The 20,713-nt window shown below is 41.6% G+C and overlaps 1 protein-coding gene across 2 annotated transcripts in view; it reads left to right on the top strand.

The window, feature by feature from the left end:
• Nucleotides 1-20,310, top strand: part of lrrtm4l1 (leucine rich repeat transmembrane neuronal 4 like 1) — a 73,715-nt gene extending 53,405 nt beyond the window's left edge. For both annotated transcript variants that reach the window (XR_003272854.2, XM_026174308.2), the window contains exon 3: nucleotides 18,537-20,310. Coding sequence is in view for 1 of the 2 variants with exons in the window: in XM_026174308.2 (XP_026030093.1) it covers nucleotides 18,537-18,602 (66 nt within the window). In the remaining variant the exon portion in view is untranslated. The remainder of the gene's footprint in view (nucleotides 1-18,536) is intronic.
• Nucleotides 20,311-20,713: the final 403 nt, after the last annotated feature.

Raw genomic sequence — 20,713 nt, 5'->3', positions numbered from 1 at the left:
GATTCCCAAAAATCTAGTAGTAAAAAATTTGTCCTATCATGCCATGGTGCTGTGGGAGTCCCGTGGACAAGTGGAGGATAAAAGAAGTGGTGGCAGGCTTAAACTATTTACAGCAGATGATCAGTATCTGTAAGTCACGTCCTTAAGGAATAGAAAAAGTGCAATAAAGAACTGACATCAGTTGCATCTGTTGGCCCATCTACAGTTTGCTGAAGCCTAATCAGAAATGGTATCATGGCAGCTGTCAAGAAGTCATTCTTAAGGAATGAATTTTCTGTCCAGAAGAACTGGACTGACAGTCAATGGCAACGACTCCTATGGAGTCATGAATCCAAATTTTACATTTCTACATTTCAAGTCACCGTAAACATGTATGGATGAGGTGTACAACAGTGAATGTCGGCAGCCTTGTGTTAACAAAATAAAATAAATATTGTATGCGCTGTATTTCCAGTGGTATTGTGAATCTTGTCACAATACCACTGTTCTGCGTTCTTGAAGACAGAACGCAGAACAATACGATCAGATTTTGACCCACAATACAGTGCCATCTGGAAAGCATCTGACTGGCAGAAGCTTCATTTCTCAGCTTGCAAACATATTGCCAATACAATATAGCATACCTGAATAGAAAAATAAATATAGAATGGAATGCGATCAGGCATGAATTTCTTTCCTGGATCTCGACATTATTGAAGCAGTGTGGAATCATCTAGACACAGAATGGAACAAAAGGCAGACAGTTTCTTTGAATATTGTCCAAGAACTACTTGGTGCTTAAAGAAATTACAAGGTTATTTCAAAATATGTACTTCAAAGTTGCTGTTTGTTTGTTCTTTTACATTTGTACAAACTCTGTTTTTGCTTTATATACAGAATGTGTAGTTGCCCAGATCCCAATATTTCTATGTAGCACTGTGAGCAACAAGTCACATTTGACAGACCTTGCTAAAAACTAAATTAGAGGTCCTTAATGGATGAATTTCAAGTCATTGGTGGAGAGTCTATTATTTTACCTTATACCTTTTATTTCTACTGAACACTGTTATATAAAGAGAGCATCCTAATTACTTGTCTAAGGAGCTTGGAAAGAAAAGCTTCAAGCTTAAGTTGCTTGAAGACGTTTCAACTCTCATCCAAGAAACTTCTTCAGTTATAGGGTCAAATGGTGGAGAGTCCCAGACTTAAGCTCTGTGGGACTAACCCACCCTATCATGTGATTTCCTGAGGTCAGAAATCACATTATTGGGTGGGGCTAGGTTTCACAATGAGTTCACCCGAAACCTTGGCTGATTGTGACCTACACCCATTTTCACACCTTGGCTCATGTCATTAGGTAGAAGATCATTAGGGGGTCCATTGTCCCTCTCTGTGGGTTACTCCCACAGAGCTTAAATCTGGGACTCTCCACCATTTGACCCTAGAACTGAAGAAGCTTCTCGGATGAGAGGTGGAACGTCTTCAAGCAACTTAAAGAAGTCCAGACGCTTTTCTTTCCAAGCTCCTTAGACTACGCTTACTTGGATGACTGAGAACCTACACAGACACCCTAATTACTTCAAACCATCTACAGATATCTTTGTTCACAGTGGCTTTTATATTGTCATGTTCATGCAGAATAAGTGTTGCAAATTATTAACCAAGAAATACGATTGGTTCCTAAAGAATAAGAGGATTGAGTATTTGTTTTTGTTCCAGAAAGAAAGTCAGACTGAGGGCTTTTTGTAAGTATTCATGCTGTAGAGATCAAGAGCTTATACAGTGGGGCAAAAAAGTATTTAGTCAGCCACCGATTGTGCAAGTTCCCCCACCTAAAATGATGACAGAGGTCAGTAATTTGCACCAGAGGTACACTGCAACTGTGAGAGACAGAATGTGAAAAAAAAATCAATGAATTCACATGGTAGGATTTGTAAAGAATTTATTCGTAAATCAGGGTGGAAAATAAGTATTTGGTCAATAAAAAAAAATACAACTCAATACTTTGTAACATAACCTTTGTTGGCAATAACAGAGGTCAAACGTTTACTATAGGTCTTTACCAGGTTTGCACACACAGTAGCTGGTATTTTGGCCCATTCCTCCATGCAGATCTTCTCGAGAGCAGTGATGTTTTGGGGCTGTCGCCGAGCAACACGGACTTTCAACTCCCGCCACAGATTTTCTATGGGGTTGAGGTCTGGAGACTGGCTAGGCCACTCCATGACTTTCAAATGCTTCTTACGGAGCCACTCCTTTGTTGCCCGGGTGGTGTGTTTTGGATCATTGTCATGTTGGAAGACCCAGCCTCGTTTCATCTTCAAAGTTCTCACTGATGGAAGGAGGTTTTGGCTCAAAATCTCACGATACATGGCCCCATTCATTCTGTCCTTAACACGGATCAGTCGTCCTGTCCCCTTGGCAGAAAAACAGCCCCATAGCATGATGTTTCCACCCCCATGCTTCACAGTAGGTATGGTGTTCTTGGGATGCAACTCAGTATTCTTCTTCCTCCAAACACGACGAGTTGAGTTTATACCAAAAAGTTCTACTTTGGTTTCATCTGACCACATGACATTCTCCCAATCCTCTGCTGTATCATCCATGTGCTCTCTGGCAAACTTCAGACGGGCCTGGACATGCACTGGCTTCAGCAGCGGAACACGTCTGGCACTGCGGGATTTGATTCCCTGCCGTTGTAGTGTGTTACTGATGGTGACCTTTGTTACTTTGGTCCCAGCTCTCTGCAGGTCATTCACCAGGTCCCCCCGTGTGGTTCTGGGATCTTTGCTCACCGTTCTCATGATCATTGTGACCCCACGGGATGAGATCTTGCGTGGAGCCCCAGATCGAGGGAGATTATCAGTGGTCTTGTATGTCTTCCATTTTCTGATGATTGCTCCCACAGTTGATTTTTTTCACACCAAGCTGCTTGCCTATTGTAGATTCACTCTTCCCAGTCTGATGCAGGTCTACAATACTTTTCCTGGTGTCCTTCGAAAGCTCTTTGGTCTTGGCCATGGTGGAGTTTGGAGTCTGACTGTTTGAGGCTGTGGACAGGTGTCTTTTATGCAGATGATGAGTTCAAACAGGTGCCATTCATACAGGTAACGAGTGGGGGACAGAAAAGCTTCTTACAGAAGACGTTACAGGTCTGTGAGAGCCAGAGATTTTCCTTGTTTGAGGTGACCAAATACTTATTTTCCACCCTGATTTACGAATAAATTCTTTACAAATCCTACCATGTGAATTCATGGATTTTTTTTTTCACATTCTGTCTCTCACAGTTGAAGTGTACCTCTGGTGCAAATTACTGACCTCTGTCATCATTTTAAGTGGGGGAACTTGCACAATCGGTGGATGACTAAATATTTTTTTGCCCCACTGTATGGGCATTAGCTCCCCAGAAAGAGCTCCCCTGTTTAATTGTTATTGTGTTTTGTTCTTTGTTTTTCTTTGAGTAAAAATATGCCTGGTTGTGGTGCTTTAATTTTCCTGCCTTGTTGATGGTTAGAGGTGTTCCATTCATGTACATGAACACACAAGAGTGGCTATTTTCATACATAAACTTATAACTTAAAATTAAACTATATCCTTTGTCTCATTAACTTTATATTTCACAATTGGCACATTCTGTGAAGTTCATATTGTCTGCCTGCCTTTGAGGGACTTTGAGGGAACGTGCAACTTCACACAAACAGGGCGGAGAATTAGAACAGGGTAATTGGTGCTCTGAGTGGAGCAAGAAGCTTGTGATCCTTTTGAGTGTGGCAGGCATATGTCTGTGTTACTTCCAGCTGTCCTAACTGAGAGCAAACTAATTACATCATGTTTGCACAATGCTAATTAGTATCCTAATTAAAAACATAACCGCTTTAGCGGGGGGTGGATGAAAGTAGGTTCAGCTCTGGACATGTAACCTGTGTTCTTGAAAAGACCAGGACTTAGTCTTAAAAGTGCTCATTTGTTCACTGGTATGCCTATGTAGCATAAGAGAAACATTTATAATTATGAAGCTTTTAATGATGGTGTTTTTTTTTAGTAGGTTTTTTCTATGTAATTATATACAAGCAGAGAAAGTTGTGTGAGTTTGCCACGCTGTTTTCAGAGTTTCATTAAAATTACTTGTACTTTTCTTTGTTTTTCAGTAAAAATACATGGATTTAAATTCTTTTTCTCGCATACTTCATCCACACACAAACACTATTTATTTATTTATTTATTTATTTATTTACTCATTTATAAGTAACTCAGTACAGTTTATTTATAGAATATTTTTCACGGACATAAAGTGCCTTACAATAAAATAAGCAAATGTTAGGAGTAACCACAATAAAACATGAAAGCTAATAGAATTACACTTTAGTAGGAATACAAAACCATATTTAAAAAAACAAAAAGGATTTAAAAAAGAAGGCCTGGTTAAAGTTTTGAACGAGTCCACAGAGTCGAATGTATCTCTGCAAAAGTTGATTCTGTTCATCTGGACGTAGCGTTTTGTGGGAGAAACGTTTCGTCACTCATCCAAGTGACTTCTTCAGTCTCAGCTGACTGCAGGTTTCCCCAATCTTATAAACAGACATTTGCATAATGACTGAAACCAGCCCACTGAAAGAACAATGGGCTGGGAGGTCAGTTCCTTAATGTTAATTATGCAAATTCTCTTGACCATTGATCAACAACCATTGACCGGTGTAGATAGAATAGAATTAGAATAGAATAGAATTCAACTTTATTGTCATTGCACATGCACAGGTACAGGGCAACGAAATGCAGTTTGCATCCATCCAGAAGTGCTTTAGTGATATAGATATATTACAATATATATTAGCAATAATATAGATATGTGAGTATATTACAGAAATGGGTCTATTATGGTATGTTATAATGTACACGGTATGAAGTATGTTGTGAATATTCTATAACTATAAGTATGTACAGGCTGTAGTGAGTACAAGCTATGTACAGGATATGAACAGGATATAAATATGAAAAACTATACAGAATATGAAATAAATAACTTTACAGAATCTGGGATATACAGCTATACAGAAATGGGAACTATGCAAGTTGTAAACAGTTGTAGGATTAAAGATTATCGAATGTACAGAATGATTATTTACACAGAGCTATACAGTAGTGCAGTTAAGATAAGTGAGGGTGTAGATAGTTTCTACAGAGGCTATATAAAGTGCTAGTGGTTGTGAGTGGTGGTTCAGTCCATGTTATTATTGTGTTTGAGGGTACAGTTGTCCATTGTGGGTGTGTGTATGTTCAGTCCATGAGTTTAACGTGGGTCAGATGTCAGGAGGCAGAGTTCAGGAGTCTGACAGCTGTGGGGAAGAAGCTGTTCCGGTACCTGGTGGTCTTAGTCCGGAGGCTCCTGTGGCGCCTCCCAGAGGGCAGGAGGGTGAAGAGTCCATGTGATGGGTGACTGGGGTCTTTGATGATTTTCCCAGCCCTTTTCAGACACCGCTTCCTGTAGATGTCTTTTATGGCAGGAAGTGGTGCTCCGGCGATGCGCTGGGCAGTTTTCACGACCCTCTGCAACGCCTTCCGGTCCGAGGCAGAGCAGTTCCCGTACCAGACTGTTATACAGTTGGTCAGGATGCTCTCGATGGTGCAGCGATAGAAGTTCACCAGGATGTCTGAGGACAGGTGGTTCTTCCTCAGAGTCCTCAAGAAGAAGAGGCGCTGGTGAGCCTTCTCGACCAGCTTGGAGCAGTTGGTCGTCCAGGTGAGATCCTCGGAGATGTGGACTCCCAGGAACTTGAAGCTGCTCACACGCTCCACAGCCGTCCCCTTAATGTGGATGGGTGGATGTGGGTCAGCATTCCTCCTGTAGTCCACGATGAGCTCCTTGGTCTTCTCGGTGTTAAGCAGCAGGTTGTTTCTGTCGCACCACTCAGCCAGACGATCCACCTCCTCCCTGTAGGCGGCCTCATCGTTGTCACTGATGAGGCCAATCACCGTGGTGTCATCTGCAAACTTAATGATGGTGTTGGAACCATCAGCAGGTCTGCAGTCGTGGGTGAAGAGGGAGTAGAGGAAAGGGCTCATCACACAGCCTTGTGGTACACCGGTGTTCATTGTGATGGTAGATGAGCAGCGGTTATCCAGCCGGACATGTTGGGGGCGGTTGGTCAGGAAGTCCAGTAACCATTTGCAGATGAGGGAACTGATACCCAGGTCTGTCAGTTTCCTGATGAGTTGTGAGGGGTGGATTGTATTGAATGCTGAACTGAAGTCTATAAACAGCATTCTGGCGTAGGTGTTGTTGTTGTCCAGGTGTGAGAGGACAGAGTGCATTGCGATGGAGACTGCATCCTCTGTGCTCCTGTTCCGGCGGTATGCGAATTGGTGGGGGTCCAGGGTGGGGGGGAGACAGGATTTGAAGTGTGCTAGGACCAGTCGCTCTAAGCACTTAGTGATGATGGGGGTGAGTGCTACTGGGCGGTAATCATTGAGGCAAGATGGGTTGGAGTTTTTGGGTATCGGGACGATGGAGGTGGATTTGAAGCAGGCCGGTACCACAGCGTGGGCCAAGGACAGATTGAATATGTCTGTGAGCACTCCTGCAAGCTCCCCAGAACACGCTCTGAGAACACGCCCGGGGATGCCATCAGGGCCTGCAGCCTTGTGGACATTGATCCTGCTCAGCACCGCTCCTACATCGGTGGGGGAGAGAATCATAGGTTGGTGGTCTGGCGTCATGTCTGCTTTGGTTGTGGTTGTGGGGTTCCCTCGCTCAAAACGAGCATAAAAGTTGTTGAGCTCGTTGAGGAAGGAGACATCAGAGGATGCGGGGGAGGGTTTGGTGGTCCTATAGTCTGTGATGGTCTGGAGTCCTTGCCACATGCGTCGGGGGTTGGAGTTGGAGAAGTGTTCTTCTACCTTCTTTTTGTAATGGTGTTTGGCTTTTTTGATGCCCTTCTTTAGATTAGCCCTGGCTGTACTGTAGGCGTGTGCATCTCCTGACCTAAAGGCAGTGTTGCGGGCCTTCAGGAGGAGACGAACATCCCGGTTCATCCAAGGCTTCTGGTTGGGGTACATGGTGATCCGTTTCTGGGTGGTGACACTGTCTGTGGTTTTGGAGATGTAATCCAGTACAGATGAGGCGTACTGGTCCAGGTCTGTGTGGGTGAACATATTCCAGTCTGTGTTTTTAAATCTGTCCTGGAGCACTGCGTCTGTCCCCTCTGGCCACACTTTAATTGTCCTCACAGCAGGTTTCACACGTTGGATGAGTGGTGAATACCGAGGTGTGAGGAACAGGGAGAGATGGTCCGATTGTCCAATGTGTCCAATGTAGATGTACATAGACTGCAGAGTCCTGGCCTGATGAGGTAGCTTTTCTGTGTTGTGCCATCCGCTTCGCCAAAGGTTGTTTGGTTTTCCCGATGTATAAATCCTGGCAATCCTCCTGGCACAACACAGAAGAGCTACCTCATCAGGCCAGGACTCTGCAGTCTATTTACACCTACAGGCCAGTGGACACTCTTCCAATGATGAGGATGTACACATCTTGGACAGGGAGGAATGTTGGTTTGAGTGCGGAGTCAAGGAAGCCATTTACGTGAAAAGGGAAAGACCATCTCTGAATCAAGGAGGGGGCCTAATGGTACATCTTTTGCCATCTTACAATGCTGTGATTGCAGCCATTCCCCAACTCTCTGTGAATGGTACTCACGGCCATTGATCAGTGGGTTTTGGTCAGTGGTTGTTAATCAATGGTCACACACCATGGTGTCAATGGTGTGTTTAATAAGAAGTAGGTTAGGGTTAGGATTAGATAAATAGTCTGGAGCTAGTCGATTTAATGCTCTGTATGAAAGTATGATCCATCCATTTTCTTCCGCTTATCCGGGGCCGGATCACGGGGGCAGCAGCCCAAGCAGAGAAGCCCAGACCTCCCTCTCCCCAGCCACCTCCTCCAGCTTATCCGGGGGAACACCAAGGCGTTCCCAGGCCAGCCAGATATGATCTCTCCAGCGTGTCCTGAGTCTGCCCTGGGGCCTCCTCCTGGTGGGACATGCCCGGAAAACCTCGCCCAGGGGGCATCCTTGTCAGATGCCCAAACCACCTCAACTGGTTCCTTTCGATGTGGAGGAGCAGCTGCTCTACTCTGAGGCCCTCCCGAATGGCCAAACTTCTCACCCTATCTCTAAGGGAGGGGCCAGCCACCCTTTGGAGGAAACCTATTTCCGCCGCCTGTATTCACGATCTCGTTCTTTTGGTCACTACCCACAGCTCGTGGCCATAGGTGAGGGTAGGGACGTAGATTGACCGGTAAATTGAGAGCTTTGCTTTTACACTCAGCTCTCTTTTCACCACAACAGACCGGTACAGCGGCCGCTTCACTGCAGCCGCTGCGCCAATCCATTTGTCGATCTCCGGCTCCCTTCTCCCATCACTCGTGAACAAGACCCCGAGATACTTAAACTCCTCCACTTGGGGCAGGGTCTTGTCCCTGACCCGGAGTGGACACTCCACCCTTTTCTGGCTGAGGACCATGGCCTCAGATTTGGAGGTGCTGATTCTCATTCCCACCACTGAAAGTATGAGAATTTTAAAATTAATTCTCAAAATACCTGGAAGCCAATATAGAAAGTATAAAATTAGGGTAATGTCAACTTGTTTGCTAGATTATGTAATGAGCGTGGCTGTAACATTTTGTATCGCTTAGAGGTGGGAAAGAGATGATTTATCTAATATGGTAAATAGGATATTACAGTAATCTAGATGCAATGACACAAATGCATGAACAATTTCCTCCAATTCAGGGGAACAGACTATAGCTCCCAAATGAGTGTCCCCTAAGTGAGAGAAAGAGAGGAATGTGATCAAATATTTCACTGAGATTGCGAACACTGGAGTTCGCAGATGAACAAAAGGAAGCAATCACTGCACTCATTCTTAAAAGCTTTTCAGGAGGAGCCATAATCATGACCTCAGTCTTATTGGAATTTAAAACAAGGTCATTGTTGGAGAGCCAGTCAGTTATCTGGGATAAAAAGAGAACTAGGTTGGACAGCATATCCAGCTGGTGAGGCTTAAGACATATGCAGCTAAATGTCTTTTGCATAAAAATGATAAGAAATGCCAAAAAAAAAAAAAAAAGATTGAGATGCTGGCTAAAGCAAGGATCTAAAAAGAGAATAATAACTGGTCTCGGATTGAGCCTTGCAGAACCCCAAAGGTCAGAGAAGAGTTAAAGGAAAACTTCCTTACCCTAACAGAAAAAGCCCTTTAAGACAAATAGGACAATATTGTCAACTGCATCAAATTCTATATAATTATAGACTGTAAATAAAAACGCCTGATTGGACGGGCTTTGACTAATAGAAGCACAGTGCAGTCTGTCAGCATACAGTGGGGCAAAAAAGTATTTAGTCAGCCACCGATTGTGCAAGTTCCCCCACTTAAAATGATGACAGAGGTCAGTAATTTGCACCAGAGGTACACTTCAACTGTGAGAGACAGAATGTGAAAAAAAAATCCATGAATTCACATGGTAGGATTTGTAAAGAATTTATTCGTAAATCAGGGTGGAAAATAAGTATTTGGTCACCTCAAACAAGGAAAATCTCTGGCTCTCACAGACCTGTAACGTCTTCTGGAAGAAGCTTTTCTGTCCCCCACTCGTTACCTGTATGAATGGCACCTGTTTGAACTCATCATCTGTATAAAAGACACCTGTCCACAGCCTCAAACAGTCAGACTCCAAACTCCACCATGGCCAAGACCAAAGAGCTTTCGAAGGACACCAGGAAAAGTATTGTAGACCTGCATCAGACTGGGAAGAGTGAATCTACAATAGGCAAGCAGCTTGGTGTGAAAAAAATCAACTGTGGGAGCAATCATCAGAAAATGGAAGACATACAAGACCACTGATAATTTCCCTCGATCTGGGGCTCCACGCAAGATCTCATCCCGTGGGGTCACAATGATCATGAGAACGGTGAGCAAAGATCCCAGAACCACACGGGGGGACCTGGTGAATGACCTGCAGAGAGCTGGGACCAAAGTAACAAAGGTCACCATCAGTAACACACTACAACGGCAGGGAATCAAATCCCGCAGTGCCAGACGTGTTCCGCTGCTGAAGCCAGTGCATGTCCAGGCCCGTCTGAAGTTTGCCAGAGAGCACATGGATGATACAGCAGAGGATTGGGAGAATGTCATGTGGTCAGATGAAACCAAAGTAGAACTTTTTGGTATAAACTCAACTCGTCGTGTTTGGAGGAAGAAGAATACTGAGTTGCATCCCAAGAACACCATACCTACTGTGAAGCATGGGGGTGGAAACATCATGCTATGGGGCTGTTTTTCTGCCAAGGGGACAGGACGACTGATCCGTGTTAAGGACAGAATGAATGGGGCCATGTATCGTGAGATTTTGAGCCAAAACCTCCTTCCATCAGTGAGAACTTTGAAGATGAAACGAGGCTGGGTCTTCCAACATGACAATGATCCAAAACACACCGCCCGGGCAACAAAGGAGTGGCTCCGTAAGAAGCATTTGAAAGTCATGGAGTGGCCTAGCCAGTCTCCAGACCTCAACCCCATAGAAAATCTGTGGCGGGAGTTGAAAGTCCGTGTTGCTCGGCGACAGCCCCAAAACATCACTGCTCTCGAGAAGATCTGCATGGAGGAATGGGCCAAAATACCAGCTACTGTGTGTGCAAACCTGGTAAAGACCTATAGTAAACGTTTGACCTCTGTTATTGCCAACAAAGGTTATGTTACAAAGTATTGAGTTGTATTTTTGTTATTGACCAAATACTTATTTTCCACCCTGATTTACGAATAAATTCTTTACAAATCCTACCATGTGGATTCATGGATTTTTTTTTTTTCACATTCTGTCTCTCACAGTTGAAGTGTACCTCTGGTGCAAATTACTGACCTCTGTCATCATTTTAGGTGGGGGAATTTGCACAATCAGTGGCTGACTAAATACTTTTTTGCCCCACTGTATATTCTAAATTTGATTGCATAAATGAATATTTTTAAAATATTAGACATTCCATTGTGAAAAAGAACAATCAGTTGTGTAAAAAAAAAAAAAAAAAAAAAAAAAACAGGCAGCAGCGGCTGTGTGTCTTCTGAGCGACACTGCAAAGCTGGATTTCCAACCAGAAAGGTTGTTAGAGACAGGGCTGTGGGGAGGTTAACTGAGCACTATCCTGTTCTGATTTTGACACACAGAATGCGCTGTGTGTCAAAATCAGAACAGCTGTGGTTTGGGCAGCTGCCTAGGTGCAGCTCTGGCTGCTTCAGACCTCAGATGCACGAGAAGAGAACGAGGGTGAGAAAAAGATGGAATGAATAAGCCCACCTTAATTAGGGTACATGAGTGAATAGAATAGATTTTGTCTGGGGTTTTTTTGTTTTTTTTTGTTTTTGGCTCTTTCAGGTCATTTTAATACACTTTTTATACATTTTTATACATTTTTATTTTTATACCACAGCCAAATTCTGTGGTAAACAATCAAGGCATGATTTAAATGCAGAACTTTAGGATCAATTAAAGTGCTTTAACAAAAGTACTGTGTTAACTGTTTAGGAATTATTTCCATTTATGTACATAGTCCCACATTCTCAGATTATCCAATTATACAAACCAACCTAATTTGAAATATATAGGTTTTTGTCCGGGGTCCGTCCCCCCCCCCCCCCCCCCCACTTGGAATAACCTTAAATTCTCTGGACTTCATACATGAGAGCATCTATCAATTGCAGATTTTGACAGCGACTTTGCCAAAGGATTCTGTGATCATTCACTTTAGTTTTCTTTAATGATCTTCCAGGCCTTTGGGTGTTAACCAGCTGGCAAGTTCATTCCATTTTTTCCCTTCTTTGCACCAGATTGTTTTTCTACTCCTACAGTTTTTATATCTCTTTGTCTTTTGGTCTAAAGATGTCCTCCTTCGCTTGTATTTCATCACTATACAGCTCTTCACAGAGAGTTCCAGTGAACAGCTACCAAATACAAATTGGCAGCTTCTGATTCCAAATGCCTGGAATCAACTCAGGATCATTTATCCGCTTAATTTGTCCCAAGATAATAGGTGGCAATATAAGTGGTTGTGAAGCTGCTTGTCATTCAATTGTATGACTATGTTTGAGTGGACTTTAATTCCAAAACATTTAATAGAATACTTTTGTGAAATAGAAACTGACATCTGCCCACCACAGAGCATATATAGAGAGAATATAAATAGCATATTACAGAGGACTGATATTTTCAAAGAAATGCATTTTAAGTCACATTTTCTTTTGTTGATTATCTGGAATTTTTTTCAGAATTAACTTTAACTTTAATGGAAACCCATCCTCTTTTCATCCTGCACCCATATGATTTTGCAACTATGATTCTAACACAAATCAAATAGCCAAATAATGAAGTCATTTGGCAGCACTTTGTTTACAGAGCATGGTTTCAGATAATATTCTGCAAGAATGAGTAACAAAAACACCAGCAACCATACAGCCAATATACACAACACAAATCACTCTCACAGCACTCACAGCCAGTACATTCCCTCACAACATAAAGTGTCAATTATAAATCCTAACTAGTGATCAAGAATATAGGTTTTACAGGTGTGTGTGCGTGCGTGCGTGCGTGCGTGCGTGCGTGCGTGCGTGCAAGATATGATATAGGAATTCTGAAATCGGCAGTCACAAACCCACAGAGATGGGGGTTATGCAGTGGGTCGGTGTGAAAGTTAAGAGAGAGAGGATTTTGGAACTAGACTGGAAACTTTGGATTCGCTAGGTCTCTAAAATGAAATTATTGTACTGGCTTTCTTCTGACACTGAGGTCCAAATGCTGAAAAAACCAATCGCATGTCAGTGAACAGAGACTAAAGACAGAAGCAAGCCTAATATGAAAGCACTTCACAGCGTGTAGAAAGCTTGCTCAAAGGTTGGATTAAAACACCTGTCAGTCCATGATGAAAATCATAAAACAATCCTTGGAAACTCATATTGCCTTCAAAAAACTTGATTAAAGGTTTGAATACTATTAAAACTGTAGGCCTAGTAGTTGTCAAATTATGATTTTAGAACTAGATTGGATGTATTTGTAGCCTAAAAAAACTACAAAAATGTTCTGCGGTTTATTATAGCATCCCCTTTGTGCTGTTTTTGAAGTCTTTTCAGTCTGTTAAATTAGTGTCAAGATTTTAGCATTGCATTCTATCTGAATCTAATATTCATCCACACGTATTTTAGACTGTTAAAATTATATACTGAAATTAAATATAACTGATCATTCAAAACCAGCAGGCTCAAATATAATTAACCTTTATTTTCAAATCTTACAATGTCAGATGAAATGAAACATGACTTTCACCATGGATTTGATTTTTGTGCCAAGATCAGAAAGTACAAAACACAAAAATAAATACATAGAGATAAATAAGAACTGTTTATCAAACGTTGAATAAATACATCTGTACACACTTTAACAACTTGGTCATTTTTGGAACAACTAATTTCCCACTGCTAATCAAATACAGAAGGCCATAGAAACTCTTAACCACTAATGCAATTTAGGCATACAGTGGGGCTGGCGCCTAGCCCAGTTGTCATTGGTTGAGAAGCAGGGTATGCTGTGGACAGGTTGCTAGTCCATCACAGGGCTAATACATAGAGACAACCACATTCACACCTATGACCAATTAAGAATCAACTCTTAACCTTGTATACATATCTTTAGACTGCGGTTGGAAATCAGAATATCCAGAGAGAACCCATCCAGGCTTAGGGGAAACATACAAACTCTACACCAGAAAGCCCCAGCCAGCAGATTGAAACCCAGAAACCTTCTTGCTATCTTGAATTTATTCATAGCTGTGTAGAGTAGTGCAATACTTATTTTACTCAAAAAAGAAAGCTTACAAGCAAAGGGCTCACATTTATGGGCCCTGGTTGTATGCATACTTTTTCAAGAAATTATTAAGTCATACTTACATTGACTATGGAATACTCTTGTACAAGCAGGCTTCATCTGAAAATTAATTTCACTGTTATCGAGAGTGACAGTAAAAGATTAGAGTAGAGTAGAGTACTGGGGATACTTATCAACAATATCAGCCACAACTGTTTAGTACATGAGTTGGAATGTGGGACTTGATTCACTATGAATAAATCATGAGCCTTCATACAGTACTACTTTTGGGGACATGCTTTGTGTTTCAAAGTAAGGGCCTGCACTTTTATAGCGCTTTACTTAGTCACTATGGACCCCAAAGCGCTTTACACTACATTCAGTCATCCACCCACCCATTCACACACTGGTGATGGCAAGCTACATTGTAGCCACAGCCGCCCTGGGGCGCACTGACAGAGGCGAGGCTGCCGGACACTAGCGCCACCGGGCCCTCTGACCACCACCAGTAGGCAACGGGTGAAGTGTCTTGCCCAAGGACACAACGACCGAGACTGTCAAACCTGCAACTTTCCGAGTACAAGACGAACTGTCAACTCTTGAGCCACAATCGCCCTAAGTAATGCCACTACAGCAGACGGCCCTAGATTTCTGTGCCAGGCCTATTCACAATGTTACTCCTTGAGAGGCTGAACCCTACACATCACTTCTGTCCCCAGTAAATCTGTATAGGGGGACTGATGAGGTTGGTGCTACAAAAGCCAAGCCATCTCTGTCTGTGTATTCAGGGGGAACTGTCCATTTTGAAACCACCAGGATCAACGCCAGCTTCTTATGTCTTCTTTTCTGAACAACTAGCAGGACTGCACAAGCATCCAAGAGGGTGGATGGTTATGGGTTGGCAAGAGATCTAAAATGACAAAGTAGACGTGTCATTTGGATAAAAAAAAAAAAAAAAGAAAGAAATCTTCCTCAAATTTTTGGATTCTCTTTTGGACTATCTTATCGCCTACTGGCTTTACTGTGGACATTAAGTTTGTCAGTTCAGATGCCTGGAAAGGGCTGAAATGTGGGGGAGATTTTGTGTGTGTGTGTGTGTGTGTGTGTGTGTGTGTGTGTGTGTGTGTGTGTGTGTGTGTGTGTGTGTGTGTGTGTGTGTGTGTGTGTGTGGCACAGTGAAATAGGTTCTCTGTGATTTTCAGTTGTAAGTAAACAGCAGCTACACTTCTACCACATATTGCAATTTTTCAGTGGTGGGAGGCAGGGACCCCTGAATATAGAATTTATTGAGCTTTTTCCCACCTGTTTTAAACTCCGGGAAAGCTACTAGAAAAAAGAAAGCAGCGTATGTGTTGCTTCATTGAATATACCAGTAGTTCCTGCAGAGGTTTTAACAAGCAGGTGAAGAAGTCAAATGCCCTTGCAAATACATTTTGCTATGGTTTTTTAAAAAAAAAAAAAAAAGGTCAGCATTGCTCTCCAGTTGTCCTGCTAAACAATGGTGGGAAAGCAACAGGAGAGAAAAAATGTCATTTTTCTACAATAAGAAAATACTTAACTGCTTAAGTGAAGTCCGTTTTTCTGATGACTGGTGACAAAACTTCTTCATTGCTGTGTAACGGCAACCTTCACTGTTTTTTTGTTTGTTTGTTTGTTTTTTGTTTTTTTGAGGGGGGGGATAGGACAACCTTCACTGTTGCTGTGAAGGACGTTAATGATCTTTTCTTTTTTCACCAGTAGAAGTGATTTGAATGATGGAGTCTGGAAACAAAGATATTCTTAGACATCCAGCATGTGAGGATATAAAACGTATAGCTTTAGAAGCCACTGACCATTTAATGGCTGTTTGCACTGGAAGTGTTTGAAGAGGTATAAGCTTAAGTGTTTATTACAATAGCACTCATTTGCCCAAGCAATTCAAGAAAATCATCTTGAAGGACCATAATGAGTTTTGCAATAGCTCAGCTCAGATGTCAGTAGCCGTGAAGGAAAGTCTGCACTGTGCTAAAAAGAGGATATTTTGCATAATTGCAGTGCACAAATGCAAGACAACAACATAAAGCTCATTAATTAACATGTGGAAATTGTGGGCTTTTATCATCAGTCCTCACTTCTGCCATCACTCAGCAAGTTATGTGAAGAATAGCTCTTGAATACAGATTAAAATTACAGCCATTCTGACCACATTCTGTAATGTTCCAAGTTGTTTCTGGAATGCAAAGTACAGACTGTGCAAACTGTAATCAGGACCACTACAGTTCTGCATCAATTTATATTTGGTTGTGATGTGTTGTTAGGGGACCTCTTTGCCCATCAATGCACAGAGCAGGAGAGCAGCAGCAAAAGCAATAACAGCCCCGGGTGCAGAACAGAGAAGGCATCTGCAACAACAGACTTTGGATAGAGTTACTGTAAGTGTCAAAGTGGCTTGTAGCCACAGCAGCAACTATAGGCACACTAAAGCAACTTAAAAATGATATGTGCCAATTGGATGCATGGGAGGATATCAACTGAGTGCATTTGTGAATCTACCAGGATTGCAGGCACATCTGTTACATGCATATTTATGAAGATCTATTCAAGACCTTTCCATATATCTTGCTGACTGATGGCTGAAATTCAGTGCTTGTTTATGCATATATAATTGTATTTTTTTATAAATCTGTATAAAGTAACTTGTACACCGTGCCAGGATTTGATTATGTTTTACAAGATGAACAAATGACACTCATATTCTGCATACTGTTTGCAATGTGATAAATTAAGTCTGCAATACTGATTAACGGCAGAAATTACTGAGTGGATGATCTGATGGCACAGTACCTGATAGGATTATTTCCTTCCATTTAGGCGTGTGTCTGCAGAGAGTTGTGCACTTTATTGTCTCTGTGTTGCTACACATGTGTTCAGAGATGCACAGTCTGAGGTTTTGCTGCAAGTTGTTTCTGTTTTTGTGCTGTGTTGAAATTGTCTAAGGTATGACAATTTGTGCAGCTGTCTCCACTTCTTTCACATCCACCTGAGAGGTAGATAAAGAGTGGAGTGAAGACTTGTCAGCCTGTTTGATAACGTTTAAATCAAAGTTCTGCTCGGGGCATACTCGTCTGAGCCCTTTGTTACAGAGATCTGCTTCACACTGACAACAATCTCAGCTTGAGCAGCAAAAAGTTGAGCTGGAATAATTTTGAGCAGATTCAGAAAGCTTTAGAAATTGCTTAGCCTGTCAAAACTCTGAGCATTTTTTTTTCTTATTAATGCAATGTGGATTTACCTGTAGCCAAGTCACAAATAGGCTCTTTTAAAGGTTAAGTTGTAAAGGGTCTGAGAAAAAAAATGCTCAGAGGCAAAATTGGATAAGGAGGCTGAGTGTGCCTTTGCCTTTTTTTTCCGTGTGGAGATCAGTTCATAGCAGGTTAGAGTAAAATGTCAAACAAAATTCTTACTTATTTGCAGCATCTCAACAAGGTTGACTTGACCTGTGGGAAAGCACTGACATTTAAACTGTTCCAAATTATTCACCTGTGATGATTTCTAATTTACTTTTTCTAGTGTATCCAATGTGCTGTGTGATAGAAATGAGCCTTTTATTATCCCTGTATTTAGGTGTGACCATGCACTTATCCCCCAGGGTGCACTCTGCACAGGTCACCAGGTCTATCAGAGAATTAACATGGATAGAAAGACAACTGCTGAGAGCATGACCAAAAAGTTGACTCTGTTCATCTGGACTTTTTCAGTGGACGAAACGCTTCGCCACTCATCCAAGTGACGTCTTCACTCTCAGCTGACTGCAAGTTTCTCCAGCCTTATAAACAGTACATTTACATAATGACTAAAACTAGCACGACTAACGAACAATGGCAATGTTCGTCGATGAACCTTATAATAAGGTTCGTCCATAAAACATTTCTCCCACTGAAAACACTATGTCCAGAGGATCAGGAATTAACCTTTTGTGATTTTCTTACCTGGATGATTGAGCATGCATCAAGATACTCAGAGCATGGTGGTGTAGTGGTTAGCACTGTTGCCCCACAATAAGATAGTCCTGCGTTTTAATCATGTCTGGGGTCTTTCCGTGTGGCATTTACATCTTCTCTCCAGCTACTTCCTCCCACAGTCCAAACACACAGATGAGGGATGGATGGATATGTATAATGCAAAAGTTACTCTATATTTTTTTTTCAGGAACACGTTGTTCTAAAAACAAGAGTCTGGAAAATAACGGGGGAAAATGCTCCTCTTTCAATAACCATAATAATTCATTAAAATTGTTATAATAATTAATCCAGTTGTATGTTAATCATCAAAGAGTAGTAAACAGTTACCGACTAAAGTGAAAAATTTAATATTTTAATTTCAGCTTTAATTAACATTTTCAAAAAGAATACTTGTGTGCTGAGCTGCCTTTTAATCTTTGTGAGACATTTGGGAAGTCACTCCACCTCAGCCTTCCAAGTTATCTAAGCTTATGGGATTTCATCATCTGCTTAATTGCTTACCCTAATTTGCTTTGCTGGCACTGTCACAGCCCCATTGTACTGTTATCAAATCACTGGGCACTGTAATTAACTTTACATTGTAACCACCACCTCTGTAACTGGTGCAGGCCAACTGTTAAATGGTCTTCATTGTATTTTTTTTTCTGTTCTTGCAGAATGAGTATACATGTCCACGCCCCCTACCCGGTGCCTGGTTGGGAGATTTGCCTACCATCCATTAACCCTCAAACGGACTGCTTTCGGATGATGCAGCAAACCACAGAGACGCAAGGAGAGAGACATGCAGAGAACCCACCAGGATCCTACTCCCATAGTTCACATTTAAGGACACACTTACAATGGCATTCCACGCTAACAAAGGCAACCACGGACCAACACAAGGAGACACTACTGTCTTTTTTTTTTTTTCTTAAAATTTTCTAATGTCTTTTTTTGGCCTGTGGTCTTTGGTCATTGGCTTTGCTCCGTTCCATCACATCGCTTCATCACTACACAGATACTGACACTGATGATTGTGAACATACAATCTTACTGTATGTTGCACAGTAGACCTTTTGATGAAAACTCATGAAAACTAACTGGATGATTATGAACAACAACCAAGCTTATTGTATAGATATTAACAGCTTATTGTCTCCATGAGGACAACGAGGCACTGTACAAATTCAAGATGCTTTAAAAAGTGTAAACCGAGCAATGAGTCGTCAATGAAAATGCACTGAACAAGTAATGGTGATCTGTTAACTAATTAGTTAACTAATCTGTTAACTAATCTGTGTATAATTTAAAGTGGGCTTGCATATTTTGTTTCCATATGAAGCATTGTTCTGTCATTTTTCACTTTTTTTACTTTTTTTTTTAAGAAAGACTATTCAAAGGCTATGATGTAAATGTGCCTCACTGGAGCAGAAAATTTATGGAACGAGTCACTGAGTTTTTAAGCACCTGCCAGTAAAGAGGAAGTCTGACGTCTGGTGGAAATTAAGCAGCTGGAATCTCCATTTGGAGCTTGTGGAAAATTGCCTGAAGAAGGCAAACTATCCCCCAGCCAATAACATTTGGTGAAGATGTTTGCTTATTTGCTTTTTTGAAATTATTTTTTTAAGTTGTCATAAACTGCAATCAAACTTTGACTGTCTTGTACGATTTGGAGGACAGCAAGGGCAATCAAACGCAAATGAGGGGATAAAAGAAAAAAAAAGTCCTATCAAGGATAAAATGTGATTTTCTGAAATTATAATGTCGTTAACGTTGTACTTTATATATATAAATATATATATGTGTTTCTGCAGTTTTCAATGACAAATACCAAAGAGCCAAATGGATACTTCTTGGCTTTTGGCTCTCCCAAATAAGAGCCATAACAGATCCAGGAATGGTTCTTTTAAATGAAATAACCCCCCCTCCCCCCAAAAAAATCTTAAGCTAGCCTCAACACCCCTGACGTACAGCAGTGCTCCATTACTGAATCGGCTTTTCTCATGTGTATAATGTGTATGTCTTTGTGGAAAAAAAAAATCTTACAATTACAGTCTTCATAAGGAAGATGACTCTGAGCACTGCTTTACATTGTATGACTTTTGTTTAATACATGCTTCACTTTCCTTAAGATAATCAGCCCACCTCTCTCCTCAAAGGAGAGTGCAGATGTTGCTGTGTGTAGTTCCTGCGTGTGCTTGTGTTTCATTCGTTTTGAGTTTGACACACCGAGTTTTGGATTGTTTGTTTTGGACCTCTCGACATAACCTTTCTACGGCGGAAAATGATAATTTTCTATTGTAAATTTCTGTCCCTCCTCCCTTGAATTTGTTGATATTTAGTAAGCAGCTGTATTCTTTATTCACTTTCGACAGTATGTTTTATAAAGAAAATAATGACTTTATTGGTGAGCAATATGAATTGGTCCAATTAAAATATTCATTAATCATTTTTCTTGGGTTCTAGCTATGTGTTTGAGGCATTTTCTTTGGCATGCACTGGAATTTAATAAGCTTGTACTTGTTTCATGTCTCCATTCACAAATGGTGAAATCTGTCTGATTCCCCACAGATCCCGAGTGTCGATGCTGTCACACCAACATTAGCCTCATTAATTTAGAGAGCAGAACATTGATCTCTGTTTGACCATTCTGTTCAAGGTGATGCTGCAGGCCTCACCATGCCTCTAATTATGCTTCCTGTGTAATGTGCTGCGTATCTCAAGAGGGGGCCCTGCTTAGTGAATTTGCTCCACATTTGCTGCGCTTGGAACATGTCAGGCTGTCAGCTCAGAGGTCCAGATGGCCAATCTGTCGGGCAGTCTTTATACTCTTCTCTACCTTTATCCCCCTGCA

The sequence above is a fragment of the Astatotilapia calliptera genome, chromosome 7 (genome assembly GCF_964374335.1).
Source record: "Astatotilapia calliptera chromosome 7, fAstCal68.1, whole genome shotgun sequence".
NCBI classification, from domain to species: Eukaryota; Metazoa; Chordata; class Actinopteri; order Cichliformes; family Cichlidae; genus Astatotilapia; species Astatotilapia calliptera.
Note: the sequence above shows the minus strand (reverse complement) of the source record. Positions and strands in the feature narration are given on the sequence as shown.